At 46.4% G+C, this 20,171-nt stretch overlaps 1 protein-coding gene across 1 annotated transcript in view; it reads left to right on the top strand.

Moving 5' to 3' along the window:
• The first annotated feature begins 4,915 nt into the window (after positions 1–4,915).
• VSIG2 (V-set and immunoglobulin domain containing 2) overlaps positions 4,916–20,171 on the top strand; it is a 70,215-nt gene continuing 54,959 nt past the window's right edge. Inside the window, exon 1 of the mRNA XM_077249512.1 lies at positions 4,916–5,123. Within this exon, the coding sequence (XP_077105627.1) occupies positions 5,072–5,123 (52 nt within the window). The 5' untranslated portion in view covers positions 4,916–5,071. The remainder of the gene's footprint in view (positions 5,124–20,171) is intronic.

The following is a 20,171-nucleotide window of genomic DNA, read 5'->3' as shown; positions in this document are numbered from 1 at the left end:
AATGAACTGAGACCAGAACCAGTAAGTCCATAATCCTTCCATGAAACAAGCAGACCTAATAGCCCTCAAATAATACCAGACATGATTAGAAAAACGAAAACCCGACGCGTGTCGCCACTAGAGTGGCTTCATCAGGGGTATGATTTTCGCTATTACCATCTATATTTATATACCTTTCATTATGACGAGTAAATACATGCAGCCGTGGATGGTCACACGAGGTCAGGCCAACAGCGTCTGTCATTGTTCATTGCGCATGCTCAGGCTTCCTGACCGGAAACTAAGGTTGCTAAGCACCAGTACACTCAGAGCAAAGCGCGAAGTGGCTTAGGAGTGCGGAGAGGTATCCACAGATTAGCGTAGAGGAACACACACTTAAGTGAAAGTAACCACAGATTTGATCCATGTGGATCACAGTAGATAATACCGGCGCCGAATAAGCACATTAACGGCACCAGTCGCAGGCAGAGAGCACCTACTGCGCAGGCGCTAAGCTAATCGAGAGCCGGGAGACTCAGTTACCTGGCAACGGTGTGTATACAATCAACGAGACAGGCCCGAGTATGCGCACCATGTACCGGTGCGTCTAAGATGGAGTCCCAGGAAAAAGCCCGGCACTCTCATAGTGCTGGGCAATACCATCACTCAGCCTCCAGGCCTCTTGGGGCCAGAGGCACTACAGCTCTATATCCCGAAGGACTCACTAAGCTGTGTACCACTCGGCCTGCGTAGGCACCCGGCTTCTTGCAGACCAAACATACTTGGTCTCCTAGCAACAGTGTGAATACACTTAGCAGGGGGGACCCAAGCTTGCGCTCAATGGCTCGGTACGCAGTAGGTGAGGTCACAGCAAATATCCTAATGTTATCATAGTGCTAAACAATACCATCACAAGTCCGCCAGGCCTACCGTAACACTATGTCAGAGGTGCTTCCTAAGGTAATGTGCCTCTCACCTGGTAGGCGTCCACAGAGACAAGCCACCAAGGTATCTCATCAGCTGATCGAAGGCACACGTACTACAGATATTTGCTAAATACAGATACATATCACAGTAACCATGCACATATATACAGGTGCCGTTAAACCCTGCCCATATAGACAGTCAAACGGTGACCACAGTTCTACATGGACATAGTCATAATAATACGGCGCACATATGAACATTATCAGGACCCAATAATGTAAGGAAATTGACATATTTCATGATACTTTAATGACATCTCATGTTTATGTAGCTAGGAGGCTCTATTTTCCAACACGAGAAATGTGACATACTTTGATCAGTGATGGCTCCCTTCACAAAATCAATACACAATATGGAGCTACTAATTGATACAGCTCATGGCCAACAGCCAAAGGACGAAAATAAAAACTTTCATCAACCAAAATACAATGCCAAAAATCCATGATATAAACCCAGTTAGTAGATACACTAGAATATTGCCTAAGAAAAAATACTAAAAAGAAAAGGCATATGTTAGTACCTCGGACCCGTATAGAGTCCCTATGCAGGAAGGAAACGAGAACAGAGGAAGAAGGAGAAGAACACCCAAATAAGGCCCCCCATATACAAAAATTTCCAAGGTAAGTGTTACTTATGAAAGAAATGGTTACAGATATATACCCAAATACTCAAAAGAACACATAAGGGGCCAAACAGAGCTTCGAAGATGGTATAATGCCCTAGAGGAACAAAGATAATATGCTGTCCATAAGGATAACAGATATAAATGTATATACGTGGGGAATAGACCAAGAATTCAATGACAATATACGTTATCCAGAAAAGGAAACCAATGATCAAAACGATTTCAAAATAACATAACAAAATTTACTCCACCAAAGGCAGCAGTTCATATACTTTTATAGAAGCCTGTGAAAAGCAGATCTTCATTCAGCCCATTAGGGGCCACAGAGTTCAGATTGAAGATCCACCTAGACTCCCGTCTAAGAAGTTCCGAAGTAATATTGCCCCCTCTGATGTTTGTGGGGACCTTGTCCAAACCCAGAATCCTTGTTCCTTTCCAAAGAGAGTTATGATCCGTAAGGTAGTGCATAGCCACCGACGTTATGGACTTTCCTTTATCTCTATCCTTTTTTGCCATCGTGATGTTCGAAAAATGTTGCTGTATCCTCTTCCTTAATTCTTGGGTTGTCTGCCCAACATATACCTTAGAACATGGGCATACAAGGGCATAAACCAGATTTTTTGTCCTGCAGTTGTAATAGGCTCTATGGGCAATCTGGAAAGGCAAAGATGGTAAGACAACATTAGTATCTCCAGCCGTAAAGGGACAAATGTTACAGTTCCCACAAGGGAAAGTACCGCGAAGACGAAACCCACTGCTGGTACTTGTAGTGGGGCGTTGGAAGTGGCTGTGGCTAAGGCAATCTTTGAGATTCCTAGCCCTTCTTGCTACCAGATTAGGCTTGGGCGATAAGTGTGGTTGTAGCTTCGACTCGCTTAATAGCAAACCCCAATATCTGGACAAGATGCTACGTACATCCTGCCACTGATTGTTGTACGAAGTGATTATCCCCAATGGTCTACCAGGGGCCTTTGCCCAAATCTTTAAAGAGTATCCCTCCAGACAGTACACCCCGGTTGCCTCCCACCAACCTAAACTCAATACATTATCAAATGGTTACGCTATATTGATGATATTTTATTCCTCTGGACAGGCACCCTGGAACTATGCCAATCGTTCATCGACACCCTAAATGACAACCCGTGGAACATTCGCCTCACTTCACAGTGGTCTCAAACGGAGATTGAATTCCTTGATTTAAAGATTTGTGTGTTGGATTCTATGATTACCACAAGCTTGTATCGAAAACCTACCGCTACGAACAATCTGTTACACTTCGACAGCTTTCATCCTCAGCATTTAAAGGAAGGTATACCGAAGGGCCAGTTTTATAGAATCAAGAGGAATTGTACCCGCCAGGCTGACTTTGTAAAGCACTCTCGAGATCTGACGTCGAGATTCAAACAACGAGGCTACCCAACAAAGGTAATTTCTCGGGCCTTTATGGAGGCTAGTGGCCAAGAGAGGGCCAAGCTATTGTGTCCCCAAGCAAAGGCCCCTGGTAGACCATTGGGGATAATCACTTCGTACAACAATCAGTGGCAGGATGTACGTAGCATCTTGTCCAGATATTGGGGTTTGCTATTAAGCGAGTCGAAGCTACAACCACACTTATCGCCCAAGCCTAATCTGGTAGCAAGAAGGGCTAGGAATCTCAAAGATTGCCTTAGCCACAGCCACTTCCAACGCCCCACTACAAGTACCAGCAGTGGGTTTCGTCTTCGCGGTACTTTCCCTTGTGGGAACTGTAACATTTGTCCCTTTACGGCTGGAGATACTAATGTTGTCTTACCATCTTTGCCTTTCCAGATTGCCCATAGAGCCTATTACAACTGCAGGACAAAAAATCTGGTTTATGCCCTTGTATGCCCATGTTCTAAGGTATATGTTGGGCAGACAACCCAAGAATTAAGGAAGAGGATACAGCAACATTTTTCGAACATCACGATGGCAAAAAAGGATAGAGATAAAGGAAAGTCCATAACGTCGGTGGCTATGCACTACCTTACGGATCATAACTCTCTTTGGAAAGGAACAAGGATTCTGGGTTTGGACAAGGTCCCCACAAACATCAGAGGGGGCAATATTACTTCGGAACTTCTTAGACGGGAGTCTAGGTGGATCTTCAATCTGAACTCTGTGGCCCCTAATGGGCTGAATGAAGATCTGCTTTTCACAGGCTTCTATAAAAGTATATGAACTGCTGCCTTTGGTGGAGTAAATTTTGTTATGTTATTTTGAAATCGTTTTGATCATTGGTTTCCTTTTCTGGATAACGTATATTGTCATTGAATTCTTGGTCTATTCCCCACGTATATACATTTATATCTGTTATCCTTATGGACAGCATATTATCTTTGTTCCTCTAGGGCATTATACCATCTTCGAAGCTCTGTTTGGCCCCTTATGTGTTCTTTTGAGTATTTGGGTATATATCTGTAACCATTTCTTTCATAAGTAACACTTACCTTGGAAATTTTTGTATATGGGGGGCCTTATTTGGGTGTTCTTCTCCTTCTTCCTCTGTTCTCGTTTCCTTCCTGCATAGGGACTCTATACGGGTCCGAGGTACTAACATATGCCTTTTCTTTTTAGTATTTTTTCTTAGGCAATATTCTAGTGTATCTACTAACTGGGTTTATATCATGGATTTTTGGCATTGTATTTTGGTTGATGAAAGTTTTTATTTTCGTCCTTTGGCTGTTGGCCATGAGCTGTATCAATTAGTAGCTCCATATTGTGTATTGATTTTGTGAAGGGAGCCATCACTGATCAAAGTATGTCACATTTCTCGTGTTGGAAAATAGAGCCTCCTAGCTACATAAACATGAGATGTCATTAAAGTATCATGAAATATGTCAATTTCCTTACATTATTGGGTCCTGATAATGTTCATATGTGCGCCGTATTATTATGACTATGTCCATGTAGAACTGTGGTCACCGTTTGACTGTCTATATGGGCAGGGTTTAACGGCACCTGTATATATGTGCATGGTTACTGTGATATGTATCTGTATTTAGCAAATATCTGTAGTACGTGTGCCTTCGATCAGCTGATGAGATACCTTGGTGGCTTGTCTCTGTGGACGCCTACCAGGTGAGAGGCACATTACCTTAGGAAGCACCTCTGACATAGTGTTACGGTAGGCCTGGCGGACTTGTGATGGTATTGTTTAGCACTATGATAACATTAGGATATTTGCTGTGACCTCACCTACTGCGTACCGAGCCATTGAGCGCAAGCTTGGGTCCCCCCTGCTAAGTGTATTCACACTGTTGCTAGGAGACCAAGTATGTTTGGTCTGCAAGAAGCCGGGTGCCTACGCAGGCCGAGTGGTACACAGCTTAGTGAGTCCTTCGGGATATAGAGCTGTAGTGCCTCTGGCCCCAAGAGGCCTGGAGGCTGAGTGATGGTATTGCCCAGCACTATGAGAGTGCCGGGCTTTTTCCTGGGACTCCATCTTAGACGCACCGGTACATGGTGCGCATACTCGGGCCTGTCTCGTTGATTGTATACACACCGTTGCCAGGTAACTGAGTCTCCCGGCTCTCGATTAGCTTAGCGCCTGCGCAGTAGGTGCTCTCTGCCTGCGACTGGTGCCGTTAATGTGCTTATTCGGCGCCGGTATTATCTACTGTGATCCACATGGATCAAATCTGTGGTTACTTTCACTTAAGTGTGTGTTCCTCTACGCTAATCTGTGGATACCTCTCCGCACTCCTAAGCCACTTCGCGCTTTGCTCTGAGTGTACTGGTGCTTAGCAACCTTAGTTTCCGGTCAGGAAGCCTGAGCATGCGCAATGAACAATGACAGACGCTGTTGGCCTGACCTCGTGTGACCATCCACGGCTGCATGTATTTACTCGTCATAATGAAAGGTATATAAATATAGATGGTAATAGCGAAAATCATACCCCTGATGAAGCCACTCTAGTGGCGACACGCGTCGGGTTTTCGTTTTTCTAATCATGTCTGGTATTATTTGAGGGCTATTAGGTCTGCTTGTTTCATGGAAGGATTATGGACTTACTGGTTCTGGTCTCAGTTCATTTGTGGGTAACTAACGCATTTGGAATGTTACTCTCTTGTTATTTCTAAGTTGGATCCCCGCATGGGACTTGGTGGGCATTGATATTTGTCCTTCTGATTGTATTATGGGTGTGGGCACATGCACTTTATGGTTGCTCACTTTAAGGCCTTACTATAGATCTATTTTCAATCTTTGTAAGATATACCCACGTTATATACACATATATGTCTTCCACACTTGCTAGGGTCGTGTGTTGACTATTTTTGTCTACATACCCTTGGTTTAAGGAATATGCTGTCCATATGGATTTTCCATGATTAGGGATATATGCATATATGTATGTATTATTTTCATTTCCCATATTACTGGTTCCAGGCATGTGCCTTATTTTGGGCTATGACTTTTCTCTCTTTAACTGGTTTTAAATGTTTTTAATATCTTCACCATCTATGTTATACCTCAATAAAATTGTGTCATTTTTTTGCATACCATCCTGCTGTCTGGTGATCCCCATTCTTTATGACCAATGCTTGTTTCTTCAGAGTTGAGGCTGCCAAACATGGCAGATGTGTTTAAAGCTAAGAGGGAGTGATGACTCGGGCCCTCCTATTGGTCTCTTGCGGCCGAGCCGTATAGCGGAGTGGCGGTCCTTTTTACCACACCGGTAGAATGCCGACGGGTTATTGAGTTAGGAATGGGGAGGTGTCTGATCTTAGATGTCCTCATGAAGGGACAAGAGCTCTGGCTCATTAACATCTATGGTTCCCAATCTAAGTGGGACCGGAAGTATCACTTTATGAGGATCAAGCCCTCCTTTTACGAGTCATCTTTGGAGGGGACGAGGTCCCGAGATAGAGGAGGTTCCAGACACAAGCTGACTTCTGAAATACCTCCCAACTTTTGAAGGCAAAGAGAGACAATGCTTGCGGCGCACCAAAGCAAAGTTTAGGCCACGCCCCGACCACATCCATTTAGCACTGTTGATCACACTGTCTCATAAACAATAATTATAAACAGAAAAAAATATGGCCTCACAGTGCTCCATACTGTATAATGGCCCCACATGATGCTCAATACTAATAATGGCCACACAGTGCTCCATACTGTATAATGGCCCCGCATGATGCTCAATACTGTATAAAGGCCACACATGATGCTCAATACTGTATAATGGCCACACAGTGCTCCATACTGTATAATGGCCCCACATGATGCTCAATACTGTATAATGGCCACACAGTGCTCCATACTGTATAATGGCCCCACATGATGCTGCGTACAGTACAATGGCCACACATGGTGCTCCATACTGTATAATGGCCACACAGTGCTCCATACTGTATAATGGCCACACATGATGCTCAATACTGTATAATGGCCACACAGTGCTCCATACTGTATAATGGCCCCACATGATGCTGCGTACAGTATAATGGCCACAGATGATGCTCCATACTGTATAATGGCCACACATGATGCTCCATACTGAATAATGGACACACAGTGCTCCATACTGTATAATGGCCACACAGTGCTCCATACTGTATAATGGCCACACAGTGCTCATACTGTATAATGGCCACACATGATGCTGCATACTGTATAATGGCCCCACATGATGCTACGTACAGTATAATGGCCATACATGATGCTCCATACTGTATAATGGCCACACAGTGCTCCATACTGTATAATGGCCCCACATGATGATGCATACAGTATAACAGCCACACATGATGCTGCACAGTGTATAATGGCCTCACATGATGCTCCATACAGCATAATGGGCCCACATGATGCTCCACAGTGTATAATGGCCACGCAGAGCTCCCTACTGTATAATGGCTTTACATGATGCTTCGTACGGTGTAATGGTCCCTCATGATGCTGTGTACTGTATAATGGCCCCACATGATGCTGCATACAGTATAATGGCCCCACATGATGCTGCATACAGTATAATGGCCCAACATGATGCTGCGTACTGTATAATGGTCTCACATGATGCTCCATACTGTATAATAACCACACAGTGCTTGATACTGTATAATGGCTTCACATGATGCTTTGTACAGTATAATGGCCCCACATGATGCTGCATACAGTATAATGGCCCCACATGATGCTGCATACAGTATAATGGCCCCACATGATGCTGCATACAGTATAATGGCCCCACATGATGCTGCATACAGTATAATGGCCACACATAGTTATCCCATCCCCATCATTGCCCTCACACCCCATCATTGTATTCTCGTCCACCCCATCATTGCCTTCACCATCTCCACACACACACACACCTACACACACACACCTACAGACACACACATACACACACACCTACACCGCGCACCCTCACAGCAGCTGGCAGCTTCCTCTCCCACGGTTCTGAATGATATCATCCAGCTGCGCCGCACCGCTGACAGCTCACATCGCTGCAACTCCGGTATGCCACTGATAAAGACCTCTCCGTGTCTCCTGTGCCAGTCAGTGGCAAAGCAAGAAGCAATATCTGCTCCAATCCAACATAGCTAGCGATGGCGCTAGCAGTTCAAAGTGGCAGTACATTTGGTCTGAGGTGATGCCATGTGCCAGCAGAGAGGGTTCTGCATGCCCTCTCTGGCACGCGTGCCATAGGTTCACCATCACTGATATAGAGGGTATGATGATGAGAGTCCTCTCTTATAGTGTGGGAAAAGTAAGATCCTGGCCGGGACAGAGTCTCAAAATCGGGACTGTCCCACTGGATCCGGGATGGTTGGGAGTTATGCTTATGATAGTGTCATCCTTAATAGTATAGCTAGTGAGGCTCGCCTGGTGGATGTCCACATCCGGCACACCTAGGCCACGAGGACGACCCACGTGCCGAAGAATCAGTCACACTTTCTCATCATTTTAAAATATATATATTAACTTTTATAGGCTGAAAACCTTCAGTTCTGCCCTGATCCTTCTCACAGCTGAGGCTTTGTTACCATTGTATCCAGTTTGAACAATCCAAGACTGAAGCATTGTAAGAAACGATCCAGACACTTCTGATACATAAATCTGACAGTCCTTACTCTTCTCTGTATTGCATGCTGGTACCTGTAGTTCTCCAGTGACCATACAGAGGCACGCACGGTGACTTTTGCTGATGCCATTATTTCAGATGGTCCCAGATGCTTTGATCGCCATCAATAGACTTTACATTCTTCCAGTGGGATCGGTGTCACCATAGAAACTGATTGTAATGAGCCAAGGCAGGAACTGCGCAGATTTCCTCGCTGGGCGCTTAGGAGCTAATCGTAATTAAGATGATTTCATAGAAATACTTCAGAGCGGAAGAAAAGGCGCAGACACCGAGCGATCCTGGCGTCCTGGGCGCCATGATGAGCGGATGGAGAGCGATCTGTCAGCACAAACGCCCACTGCCCGCTGCCTGCCAGAACAAACAGCCCCTAATGGAGGGAAATGAGGAGATAGTGCGAGCCGCGACACGAGAAACGTGCAATGTCCCCGGCTATGAATCACATAAAGTGGGGAGAGGAGACGATGCCGGAGAGGAGGCGAATACATCACATGTGATATGAAACCGCAACACTATCCAGCCTCAAAAATTCACCTTTCCCTAGTTATAGCTGTAGCTGCAAGTGCTGCGCTCACTATTCTGCTGGTGCAGTCACTGTGTACATACATTACTGATCCTGAGTTACATCCTGTATTACTCCAGAGCTGCACTCACTATTCTGCTGGTGGAGCCACTGTGTACATACATTACATTACTGATCCTGAGTTACCTCCTGCATTATACCCCAGAGCTGCACTCACTATTCTGCTGGTGCAGTCACTGTGTACACACATTACATTACTGATCCTGAGTTACATCCTGTATTATACTCAAGAGCTGCACTCACTATTCTGCTGGTGCAGTCACTGTGTACATACTGTACATTACTGATCCTGAGTTACCTCCTGCATTATACCCCAGAGCTGCACTCACTATTCTGCTGGTGCAGTCACTGTGTACACACATTACATTACTGATCCTGAGTTACATCCTGTATTATACTCAAGAGCTGCACTCACTATTCTGCTGGTGGAGCCACTGTGTACATACATTACATTACTGATCCTGAGTTACCTCCTGCATTATACCCCAGAGCTGCACTCACTATTCTGCTGGTGCAGTCACTGTGTACACACATTACATTACTGATCCTGAGTTACATCCTTTATTATACTCCAGAGCTGCACTCACTATTCTGCTATTCTGCTGATGCAGTTACTGTGTACATACATTACTGATCCTGAGTTACATCCTGCATTATACCCCAGAGCTGCACTCACTATTCTGCTGGTGCAGTCACTGTGTACATACATTACATTACATTACTGATCCTGAGTCACCTCCTGTATTACTGTATACTCCAGAGCGGCACTCACTATTCTGCTGGTGTAGTCACTGTGTATATGTAGCGCCCCCACTGCCGCAGGGCCGAGGGGTACCCGGTACCGGGCCTCTGAGTCTCTGCTCTGAGGTTGTCACGGTGGCTAGGCCCGGTCCGTGACCCTGCTGAGGGGCGTACAGTGATAGATGTGAGGGATGATGATGATGATGGTGACGCTGTAGTGGTGCGGTGCAGTAAATAACGAGGACACCAGGTTGCAGTCTCTTTACCTCTTTACTGAAGATCTCTGGGTCCGCAGTCCGGAGTCCAGATAGCCAGGCTGCGCAAGTCCAGCCGGTCCAATGGCACCTCCAGAGTTCTCTTAGCAGGTGGAAATCTGTGCCTTCCTTCTAGCGCTATGTGTTGCGGTCCTCCCCTGCTGTGCTTACGGAAAGTCCCCACAACTGTTATGTCCGTTTCTTAAGTTCCCTCACAACTCAATTAGATGATGTTCTGCTAATTCTCCGTTCCTCCCTGATGTTGCGGTTAGAACGGCACCCGTTTGACGGGTAGGCTCGGAGCTCTTCCGGGACCCTAGAGTCGCCCCTCTCCACAAGTTGCCCCCAAAGACTGCATAGGTGATTTAAGTGAGACAGCCCGCCTTAGACTGACTGTCCTGCCGCTGTTTAGAGTATTGCTTGAAGCTAAATATTGTAATACTCCCTCGGCGTTCCGGCCGCTGGTTGTGCGCCTCAGTAGAATGTTGCCTTGGTCTTACAGCATAACCCCTACTGGTATTCTCCTTGTCGCTTTGATCTCGTTTCTCACTCAGCACAATCTATCTCGCTTCCAATCCCTTCTTGGGCACCGCCGCTATACTGAGCAGGCACGGTCCCGTCGCTTTCTCTCTAGTTGCCAAGTCTCTGTCAGGATCCCACCCCTGACAGAGACCCTACCGAATCTTCTCCCGCAACACCTTCTGCCACAAGGTGTTGCCTGGTTCCAACCCAGTCAGCTTTCTGTCTAACTTCCTGCCTGACCCCCAGTTTTACCAGTATGTGAGGAGTGGCCTAATGAATAGAACCCTTAGCTCCCCCTGGAGGCCCGGCGGTGAAATGTATTGGTGTCTGTGATACCTGATCAGATGAACTCCTTCAGTGCCATCGGACGTACCACAGCTCCCCTTAGTGGCGGAGCCACAGTACTGCAACGACCAGGACTCTGGGGCGATGCATACACACATTACATTACTGATCCTGAGTTACATCCTGCATTATACCTCAGAGGTGCACTCACTATTCTGCTGGTGCAGTCACTGTGTACATACATTGCATTACTGATCCTGAGTTACCTCCTGTATTATACTCCAGAGCTGCACTCACTATTCTGCTGGTGCAGTCACTGTGTACTTACATTACATTACTGATCCTGAGTTACATCCTGTATTATACCTCAGAGGTGCCTCACTATTCTGCTGGTGCAGTCACTGTGTACATACATTACATTACTGATCCCGAGTTACCTCCTGTATTATACTCCAGAGCTGCACTCACTATTCTGCAGGTGCAGTCACTGTGTACATACATTACATTACTGATCCTGAGTTTCCTCCTGTATTATACTCCAGAGCAGCACTCACTATTCTGCTGGTGCAGTCACTGTGTACATACATTACGTTACTGATCCTGAGCTACCTCCTGTATTATACTCCAGAGGTGCACTCACTATTCTGCTGGTGGAGTCACTGTGTACATACATTACATTACTGATCCTGAGTTACATCCTGTATTATACCCCAGAGTTGCACTCACTATTCTGCTGGTGCAGTCACTGTATACATACTGTACATTACAATACTGATCCTGAGTTACATCCTGTATTATACCCCAGAGCTGCACTCACTATTCTGCTGGTGCAGTCACTGTGTACATACATTACTTTACTGATCCTGAGTTACCTCCTGTATTATACTCCAGAGCTGCATTCACTATTCTGCTGGTGCAGTCACTGTGTACATACATTACGTTACTGATCTTGAGTTACCTCCTGTATTATACTCCAGAGCTGCACTCACTATTCTGCTGGTGCAGTCACTGTGTACATACATTACGTTACTGATCCTGAGTTTCCTCCTGTATTATACTCCAGAGCTGCACTCACTATTCTGCTGGTGCAGCCACTGTGTACATTGTTGTGAATTAGACTTTTTGGCTCCCTCTTGTGGTTACTAGTGATATGACTCTGGGATTGTCTTTCCTCAGTTTGGCACCCACCTGGGTCGTTAGTCCAGGGGTGTTGCTATATAACTTCCTGGATCCTTAGTCCAGTGCCTGGCATCGTTGTAATCAGATCCTTTCTGTTTGCTCCTGTCTGCTGGTCCTGGTTCGTGCAAAATTAAGCTAAGTCTTTCTTCTTTGTTTTTTGGTTATTTACGTTGCTCTTATTTTTGTCCAGCTTGTACTAAATGTGATTCCTGACTTTGCTGGAAGCTCTAGGGGGCTGGTGTTCTCCCCCCGGGCCGTTAGACGGTTCGGGGGTTCTTGAATATCCAGCGTGGATATTTTGATAGGGTTTTTGCTGACCATATAAGTCATCTTACTATATTCTGCTATTAGCTAGTGGGCCTCTCTTTGCTAAATACCTAGCTCATTCTTACGTTTGTCTTTTCCTCTTACCTCACCGTTATTATTTGTTGGGGGCTTGTATCCAACTTTTGGGGTCTTTTCTCTGGAGGCAAGAAAGGTCTTTCTTTTCCCTTCTAGGGTTAGTTAGTTCTCCGGCTGGCGCGAGACGTCTAGAACCAACGTAGGCACGTTCCCCGGCTGCTGCTATTTGTGGTGCTAGGATTAGATATATGGTCAGCTCAGTTACCACTGCCCTATGAGCTGTTTTTTTTGTGTTTGCAGACTTAGTAATTATTTCTGAGACCCTCTGCCATTGGGGTCATAACAGTATGCCAGGCCAACATTGAATGTTTAATGCATTGCTGAAGTGGGATAATAAGAAAGGAAATCTGAGTTTTTGTTTTTTTTCCTCTCTTCCTCCCCTTTACCTCTGAGTGGCTTGTGCTTGCTGCAGACATGAATGTCCAGACCTTGATTACAAGTGTAGACCAGCTTGCTGCTCGTGTGCAGGGCATACAAGATTTTGTTACCAGTAGTCCAATGTCTGAACCTAAAATACCTATTCCTGAACTGTTTTCTGGAGACCGATTTAAGTTTAGGAATTTCAGGAATAATTGTAAATTGTTTCTATCTCTGAGACCCCGTTCATCTGGAGATTCAGCTCAGCAAGTTAAAATTGTTATCTCTTTTTTACGGGGCGACCCTCAGGATTGGGCTTTCTCGCTAGCGCCAGGAGATCCGGCATTGGCAAATATTGATGCGTTTTTTCTGGCGCTCGGATTGCTTTACGAGGAACCCAATCTTGAAGTTCAGGCAGAAAAAGCCTTGCTGGCTATTTCTCAGGGCCAGGATGAAGCTGAAGTGTATTGCCAAAAATTTCGGAAATGGTCCGTGCTTACTCAGTGGAATGAGTGTGCTCTGGCCGCAAATTTCAGAAATGGCCTTTCTGAAGCCATTAAGAATGTGATGGTGGGTTTCCCCATTCCTACAAGTCTGAATGATTCCATGGCGCTGGCTATTCAAATTGACCGGCGTTTGCGGGAGCGCAAAACCGCTAATCCTCTGGTGGTGTTGTCTGAACAAACACCTGATTTAATGCAATGTGATAGAATTCGGACTAGAAATGAGCGGAAAAATCATAGACGTCAGAATGGGTTGTGTTTTTACTGTGGTGATTCTACACATGTTATATCAGCATGCTCTAAACGCCTAACAAGGGTTGTTAGTCCTGTCGCCATTGGTAATTTGCAACCTAAATTTATTTTGTCTGTGACTTTAATTTGCTCATTGTCTTCTTACCCTGTTATGGCATTTGTGGATTCAGGTGCTGCCCTGAGTCTTATGGATCTGTCATTTGCCAAGCGCTGTGGTTTTGTTCTTGAACCGTTGGTAAATCCTATTCCTCTTAGAGGTATTGATGCTACGCCATTGGCGAAAAATAAACCGCAGTTTTGGACGCAGGTAACCATGTGCATGACTCCTGAACATCGGGAGGTGATTCGTTTTCTTGTTCTGCATAAAATGCATGATTTGGTCGTTTTGGGTCTGCCATGGTTACAGACCCACAATCCAGTCTTGGATTGGAAGGCAATGTCTGTGTCAAGTTGGGGTTGTCAGGGAATTCATGCTGATTCCCCGCCGGTGTCTATTGCTTCCTCTACTCCTTCGGAAGTTCCTGAGTATTTGTCTGATTATCAGGATGTATTCAGCGAGTCCAGGACCAGTGCTCTGCCTCCTCATAGGGACTGTGACTGCGCCATAAATTTGATTCCAGGTAGTAAATTTCCTAAGGGAAGACAATTTAATCTGTCTGTACCTGAGCATGCCGCAATGCGTTCGTATATCAGGGAGTCTCTGGAGAAGGGGCATATCCGTCCATCCTCTTCCCCTCTTGGTGCGGGATTCTTTTTTGTGGCCAAGAAGGACGGATCTTTGAGACCTTGTATTGACTATCGGCTTCTGAATAAAATCACTGTTAAATTTCAGTATCCTTTGCCTCTGTTGTCGGACTTGTTTGCCCGGATTAAAGGTGCCAAGTGGTTCACCAAGATAGATCTTCGTGGTGCGTACAACCTTGTGCGCATTAAGCAAGGAGATGAATGGAAGACAGCATTTAATACGCCCGAAGGTCATTTTGAGTACTTGGTGATGCCTTTTGGGCTCTCTAATGCTCCCTCAGTGTTTCAGTCCTTTATGCATGATATTTTCCGGAAGTATCTGGATAAATTTATGATTGTTTATCTGGATGATATTCTGGTTTTCTCTGAAGATTGGGACTCACATGTGGAGCAGGTCAGGATGGTGTTTCAGGTTTTGCGTGAGAATGCTTTGTTTGTTAAGGGCTCAAAGTGTCTCTTTGGAGTACAGAAGGTTCCCTTTTTGGGGTTTATTTTTTCCCCTTCTGCTGTGGAGATGGACCCAGTCAAGGTCCGAGTTATTCATGATTGGACTCAACCCACGTCAGTTAAGAGTCTTCAGAAGTTCTTGGGTTTTGCTAACTTCTACCGTCGTTTTATCGCTAATTTTTCTAGCGTTGTTAAACCTTTGACGGATATGACCAAGAAAGGTTCTGATGTTGCTAACTGGGCTCCTGCAGCCGTGGAGGCGATCCAAGAGTTGAAGAGCCGGTTTACTTCGGCGCCTGTTTTGTGCCAGCCTGATGTCTCACTTCCCTTTCAGGTCGAAGTGGATGCTTCTGAGATTGGGGCAGGGGCCGTTTTGTCGCAGAGAGGCCCTGGTTGCTCGGTAATGAGACCATGTGCTTTCTTCTCTAGGAAGTTTTCGCCTGCTGAGCGGAATTATGATGTTGGCAATCGGGAGTTGCTGGCCATGAAGTGGGCATTTGAGGAGTGGCGTCATTGGCTCGAGGGTGCTAAGCATCGTGTGGTGGTCTTGACTGATCACAAATATTTGATGTATCTCGAGTCTGCTAAACGCCTGAATCCTAGACAGGCCCGCTGGTCATTGTTTTTCTCCCGTTTTGACTTTGTGGTCTCGTATTTACCAGGTTCAAAGAATGTGAAGGCTGATGCTCTTTCAAGGAGCTTTGTGCCTGACTCTCCTGGAGTCGCAGAACCAGTTGGTATTCTTAAAGAGGGAGTTATCTTGTCGGCCATTTCTCCTGATTTGCGACGTGTGTTGCAGAGATTTCAGGCTGGTAGACCTGACTCTTGTCCACCTGACAGACTGTTTGTTCCTGATAAGTGGACCAGCAGAGTCATTTCCGAGGTTCATTCCTCGGTGTTGGCAGGGCATCCGGGAATTTTTGGCACCAGAGATCTGGAGGCTAGGTCCTTTTGGTGGCCTTCCTTGTCACGGGATGTGCGGTCATTTGTGCAGTCCTGTGGGACTTGTGCTCGAGCTAAGCCTTGCTGTTCTCGTGCCAGCGGGTTGCTCTTGCCCTTGCCTGTCCCGAAGAGGCCTTGGACACACATTTCCATGGATTTCCTTTCAGATCTCCCGGTGTCTCAGGGCATGTCTGTCATCTGGGTGGTGTGTGATCGCTTTTCTAAAATGGTCCATTTGGTGCCTTTGCCTAAGCTGCCTTCCTCTTCCGATCTGGTTCCTGTGTTCTTTCAGAATGTGGTTCGTTTACACGGCATTCCTGAGAATATTGTGTCTGACAGAGGATCCCAGTTTGTTTCCAGGTTCTGGCGATCCTTTTGTGCTAGGATGGGCATTGATTTGTCGTTTTCGTCTGCCTTTCATCCTCAGACTAATGGACAAACGGAGCGAACTAATCAGACTCTGGAGGCTTATTTGAGGTGTTTTGTTTCGGCAGATCAGGATGATTGGGTGACCTTCTTGCCGTTGGCTGAGTTTGCCCTTAATAATCGGGCTAGTTCCGCTACTTTGGTTTCGCCATTTTTCTGCAACTCTGGTTTCCATCCTCGTTTTTCCTCGGGACATGTGGAGCCTTCTGACTGTCCTGGGGTAGATTCTGTGGTGGATAGGTTGCAGCAGATCTGGAATCATGTGGTGGACAACTTAAAGTTGTCACAGGAGAAGGCTCAGCGTTTTGCCAACCGCCGCCGCGGTGTGGGTCCCCGACTTCGTGTTGGGGATTTGGTATGGCTGTCTTCTCGATTTGTTCCTATGAAGGTCTCCTCTCCTAAATTTAAGCCTCGCTTCATCGGTCCTTACAAGATATTGGAAATCCTTAATCCTGTGTCCTTTCGCTTGGATCTTCCGGTGTCGTTTGCCATTCACAACGTGTTCCATAGGTCTTTGTTGCGGCGGTACGTTGTACCTGTGGTTCCTTCTGTTGAGCCTCCTGCTCCGGTGTTGGTTGAGGGTGAGTTGGAGTACGTGGTGGAGAAGATCTTGGATTCTCGTCTCTCCAGACGGAGGCTTCAGTATCTGGTCAAGTGGAAGGGCTATGGTCAGGAGGATAATTCCTGGGTGGTTGCTTCTGATGTGCATGCGGCCGATTTAGTTCGTGCCTGTCACGCTGCTCATCCTGATCGCCCTGGTGGTCTTGGTGAGGGTTCGGTGACCCCTCCTTAAGGGGGGGGTACTGTTGTGAATTAGACTTTTTGGCTCCCTCTTATGGTTACTAGTGATATGACTCTGGGATTGTCTTTCCTCAGTTTGGCACCCACCTGGGTCGTTAGTCCAGGGGTGTTGCTATATAACTTCCTGGATCCTTAGTCCAGTGCCTGGCATTGTTGTAATCAGATCCTTTCTGTTTGCTCCTGTCTGCTGGTCCTGGTTCGTGCAAAATTAAGCTAAGTCTTTCTTCTTTGTTTTTTGGTTATTTACGTTGCTCTTATTTTTGTCCAGCTTGTACTAAATGTGATTCCTGACTTTGCTGGAAGCTCTAGGGGGCTGGTGTTCTCCCCCCGGGCCGTTAGACGGTTCGGGGGTTCTTGAATATCCAGCGTGGATATTTTGATAGGGTTTTTGCTGACCATATAAGTCATCTTACTATATTCTGCTATTAGCTAGTGGGCCTCTCTTTGCTAAATACCTAGCTCATTCTTACGTTTGTCTTTTCCTCTTACCTCACCGTTATTATTTGTTGGGGGCTTGTATCCAACTTTTGGGGTCTTTTCTCTGGAGGCAAGAAAGGTCTTTCTTTTCCCTTCTAGGGTTAGTTAGTTCTCCGGCTGGCGCGAGACGTCTAGAACCAACGTAGGCACGATCCCCGGCTGCTGCTATTTGTAGTGCTAGGATTAGATATATGGTCAGCTCAGTTACCACTGCCCTATGAGCTGTTTTTTTGTGTTTGCAGACTTAGTAATTATTTCTGAGACCCTCTGCCATTGGGGTCATAACAGTACATACATTACATTACTGATCCGGAGTTACCTCCTGTATTATACCCCAGAGCTGCACTCACTATTCTGCTGGTGCAGTCACTGTGTACATACATCACGTTACTGATCCTGAGTTACCTCCTGTATTATACTCCAGAGCTGCACTCACTATTCTGCTGGTGGAGTCACTGTGTACATGCAGCGCCCCAGAGTCCTGGTCGTTGCAGTACTGATGCTCCGCCGCTAAGGGGGGCTATGGTACGTCTCATGGCACTGAAGGAGTTCACCTGACCAGGTATCACAGACACCAATACACTTCACAGTCTGGCCTCCAGGGGGAGCTAAGGGTGCTATGTATTAGGCCACTCCTCACAATCTGGTAAAACTGGGGGTTAGATAGGAAGTTAGAGAGAAGCTGACTGGGTTGGAACCAGGCAACATCCTGTGGCAGAGGGTGTTGCAGGGGAAGATTTAGGGGGGTCCCTGTCAGGGGTGGGATCCTGACAGAGGCCTAGCGAACAGAAAGAACGATACGGGACCGCGCCTGCACTTCATTGCGGCGGTACCCCAAGAAAGGACAAGAAGCGAGGTTTATTGTGCTGAGTGAGAAACGAGATCAACGCAACAAGGAGAAACACCAGTAGGAGTCGTGCTGTAAGACGAGGCAACATCCTACTGAGGCACGCAGCCGGTGGCCGGAACGCCGAGGAAGTATAGAGCTCCAGGCCTAACTTCAAACCTACAGGAGGACAGTCAGTTATAGGCGGGCTGTCTCACTCGAATCACCTAAGAAGACATAGGGGGCAATAACAGGAGAGGGGCGACACTAGGGTCCAGGAAGAGCTCCGAGCCTACCTGTCATACGGGTGCGTCCTAGCCATATCATCTGGGGGACGAAGAAGAACATCATAATCGAGTTGTGAGGGAACTTCAGAAACAGACACAACAGTTGGGACTATCCCGTAAGCACAGCAGGGGAGGACCACAACACACAAGCGCTAGAAGGTAGGCACAGATTTCCACCCGCAAAGGGAACTCTGGAGGTGCCATCGGACCGGCCGGACTTGCGCAGCCCGGTAAACTGTATTCCGGACTGAGGATCCTGAAGCCTTCAGTAAAGAGGTAAAGAGACTGCAACCTGGTGTCCTCGTTATTTACTGCGACCGGCACAGCACCATAACATCATCACCACCCTCCACCTTCATTGTACGCCCCTCAGCAGGGTCACGGGCCGGGTCTAGCCACCGTGACAACCCCAGAACAGAGACTCAGAGGCCCGGTACCGGGTACCCCTCGGCCCTGCGGCAGTGGGGGCGCTACATACATACATTACATTACTGATCCTGAGTTACATCCTGTATTATCCCCAGAGTTGCACTCACTATTCTGCTGGTGCAGTCACTGTGTACATACTGTACATTACAATACTGATCCTGAGTTACTTCCTGTATTATACCCCAGAGCTGCACTCACTATTCTGCTGGTGTAGTCACTGTGTACATACATTACATTACTGATCCTGAGTTACATCCTGTATTATACTCCAGAGCTGCACTCACTATTCTGCTGGTGCAGTCACTGTGTACATACATTACATTACTGATCCTGAGTTACCTCCTGTATTATACCCCAGAGCTGCACTCACTATTCTGCTGGTGCACTCACTATTCTGCTGGTGCAATCACTGTGTACATACAATACATTACTGATCCTGAGTTACATCCTGCATTATATGACAGAGGTGCACTCACTATTCTGCTGGTGCAGTCACTGTGTACATACATTACGTTACTGATCCTGAGTTACCTCCTGTATTATACTCCAGAGCTGCACTCACTATTCTGCTGGTGCAGTCATTGTGTACATACATTACATTACTGATCCTGAGTTTCCTCCTGTATTATACTCTAGAGCTGCACTCACTATTCTGCTGGTGCAGCCACTGTGTACATACATTACATTACTGATCCTGAGTTACATCCTGTATTATACCCCAGAGTTGCACTCACTATTCTGCTGGTGCAGTCACTGTGTACATACTGTACATTACAATACTGATCCTGAGTTACATCCTGTATTATACCCCAGAGCTGCACTCATTATTCTGCTGGTGCAGTCACTGTGTACATACATTACGTTACTGATCCTGAGTTACCTCCTGTATTATACTCCAGAGCTGCACTCACTATTCTGCTGGTGCAGTCACTGTGTACATACATTACATTACTGATCCGGAGTTACTTCCTGTAATATACTCCAGAGCTGCGCTCACTATTCTGCTGGTGCAGTCAC

This window comes from Ranitomeya variabilis, chromosome 4 (genome assembly GCF_051348905.1).
Source record: "Ranitomeya variabilis isolate aRanVar5 chromosome 4, aRanVar5.hap1, whole genome shotgun sequence".
NCBI lineage: Eukaryota > Metazoa > Chordata > Amphibia > Anura > Dendrobatidae > Ranitomeya > Ranitomeya variabilis.
Note: the sequence above shows the minus strand (reverse complement) of the source record. Positions and strands in the feature narration are given on the sequence as shown.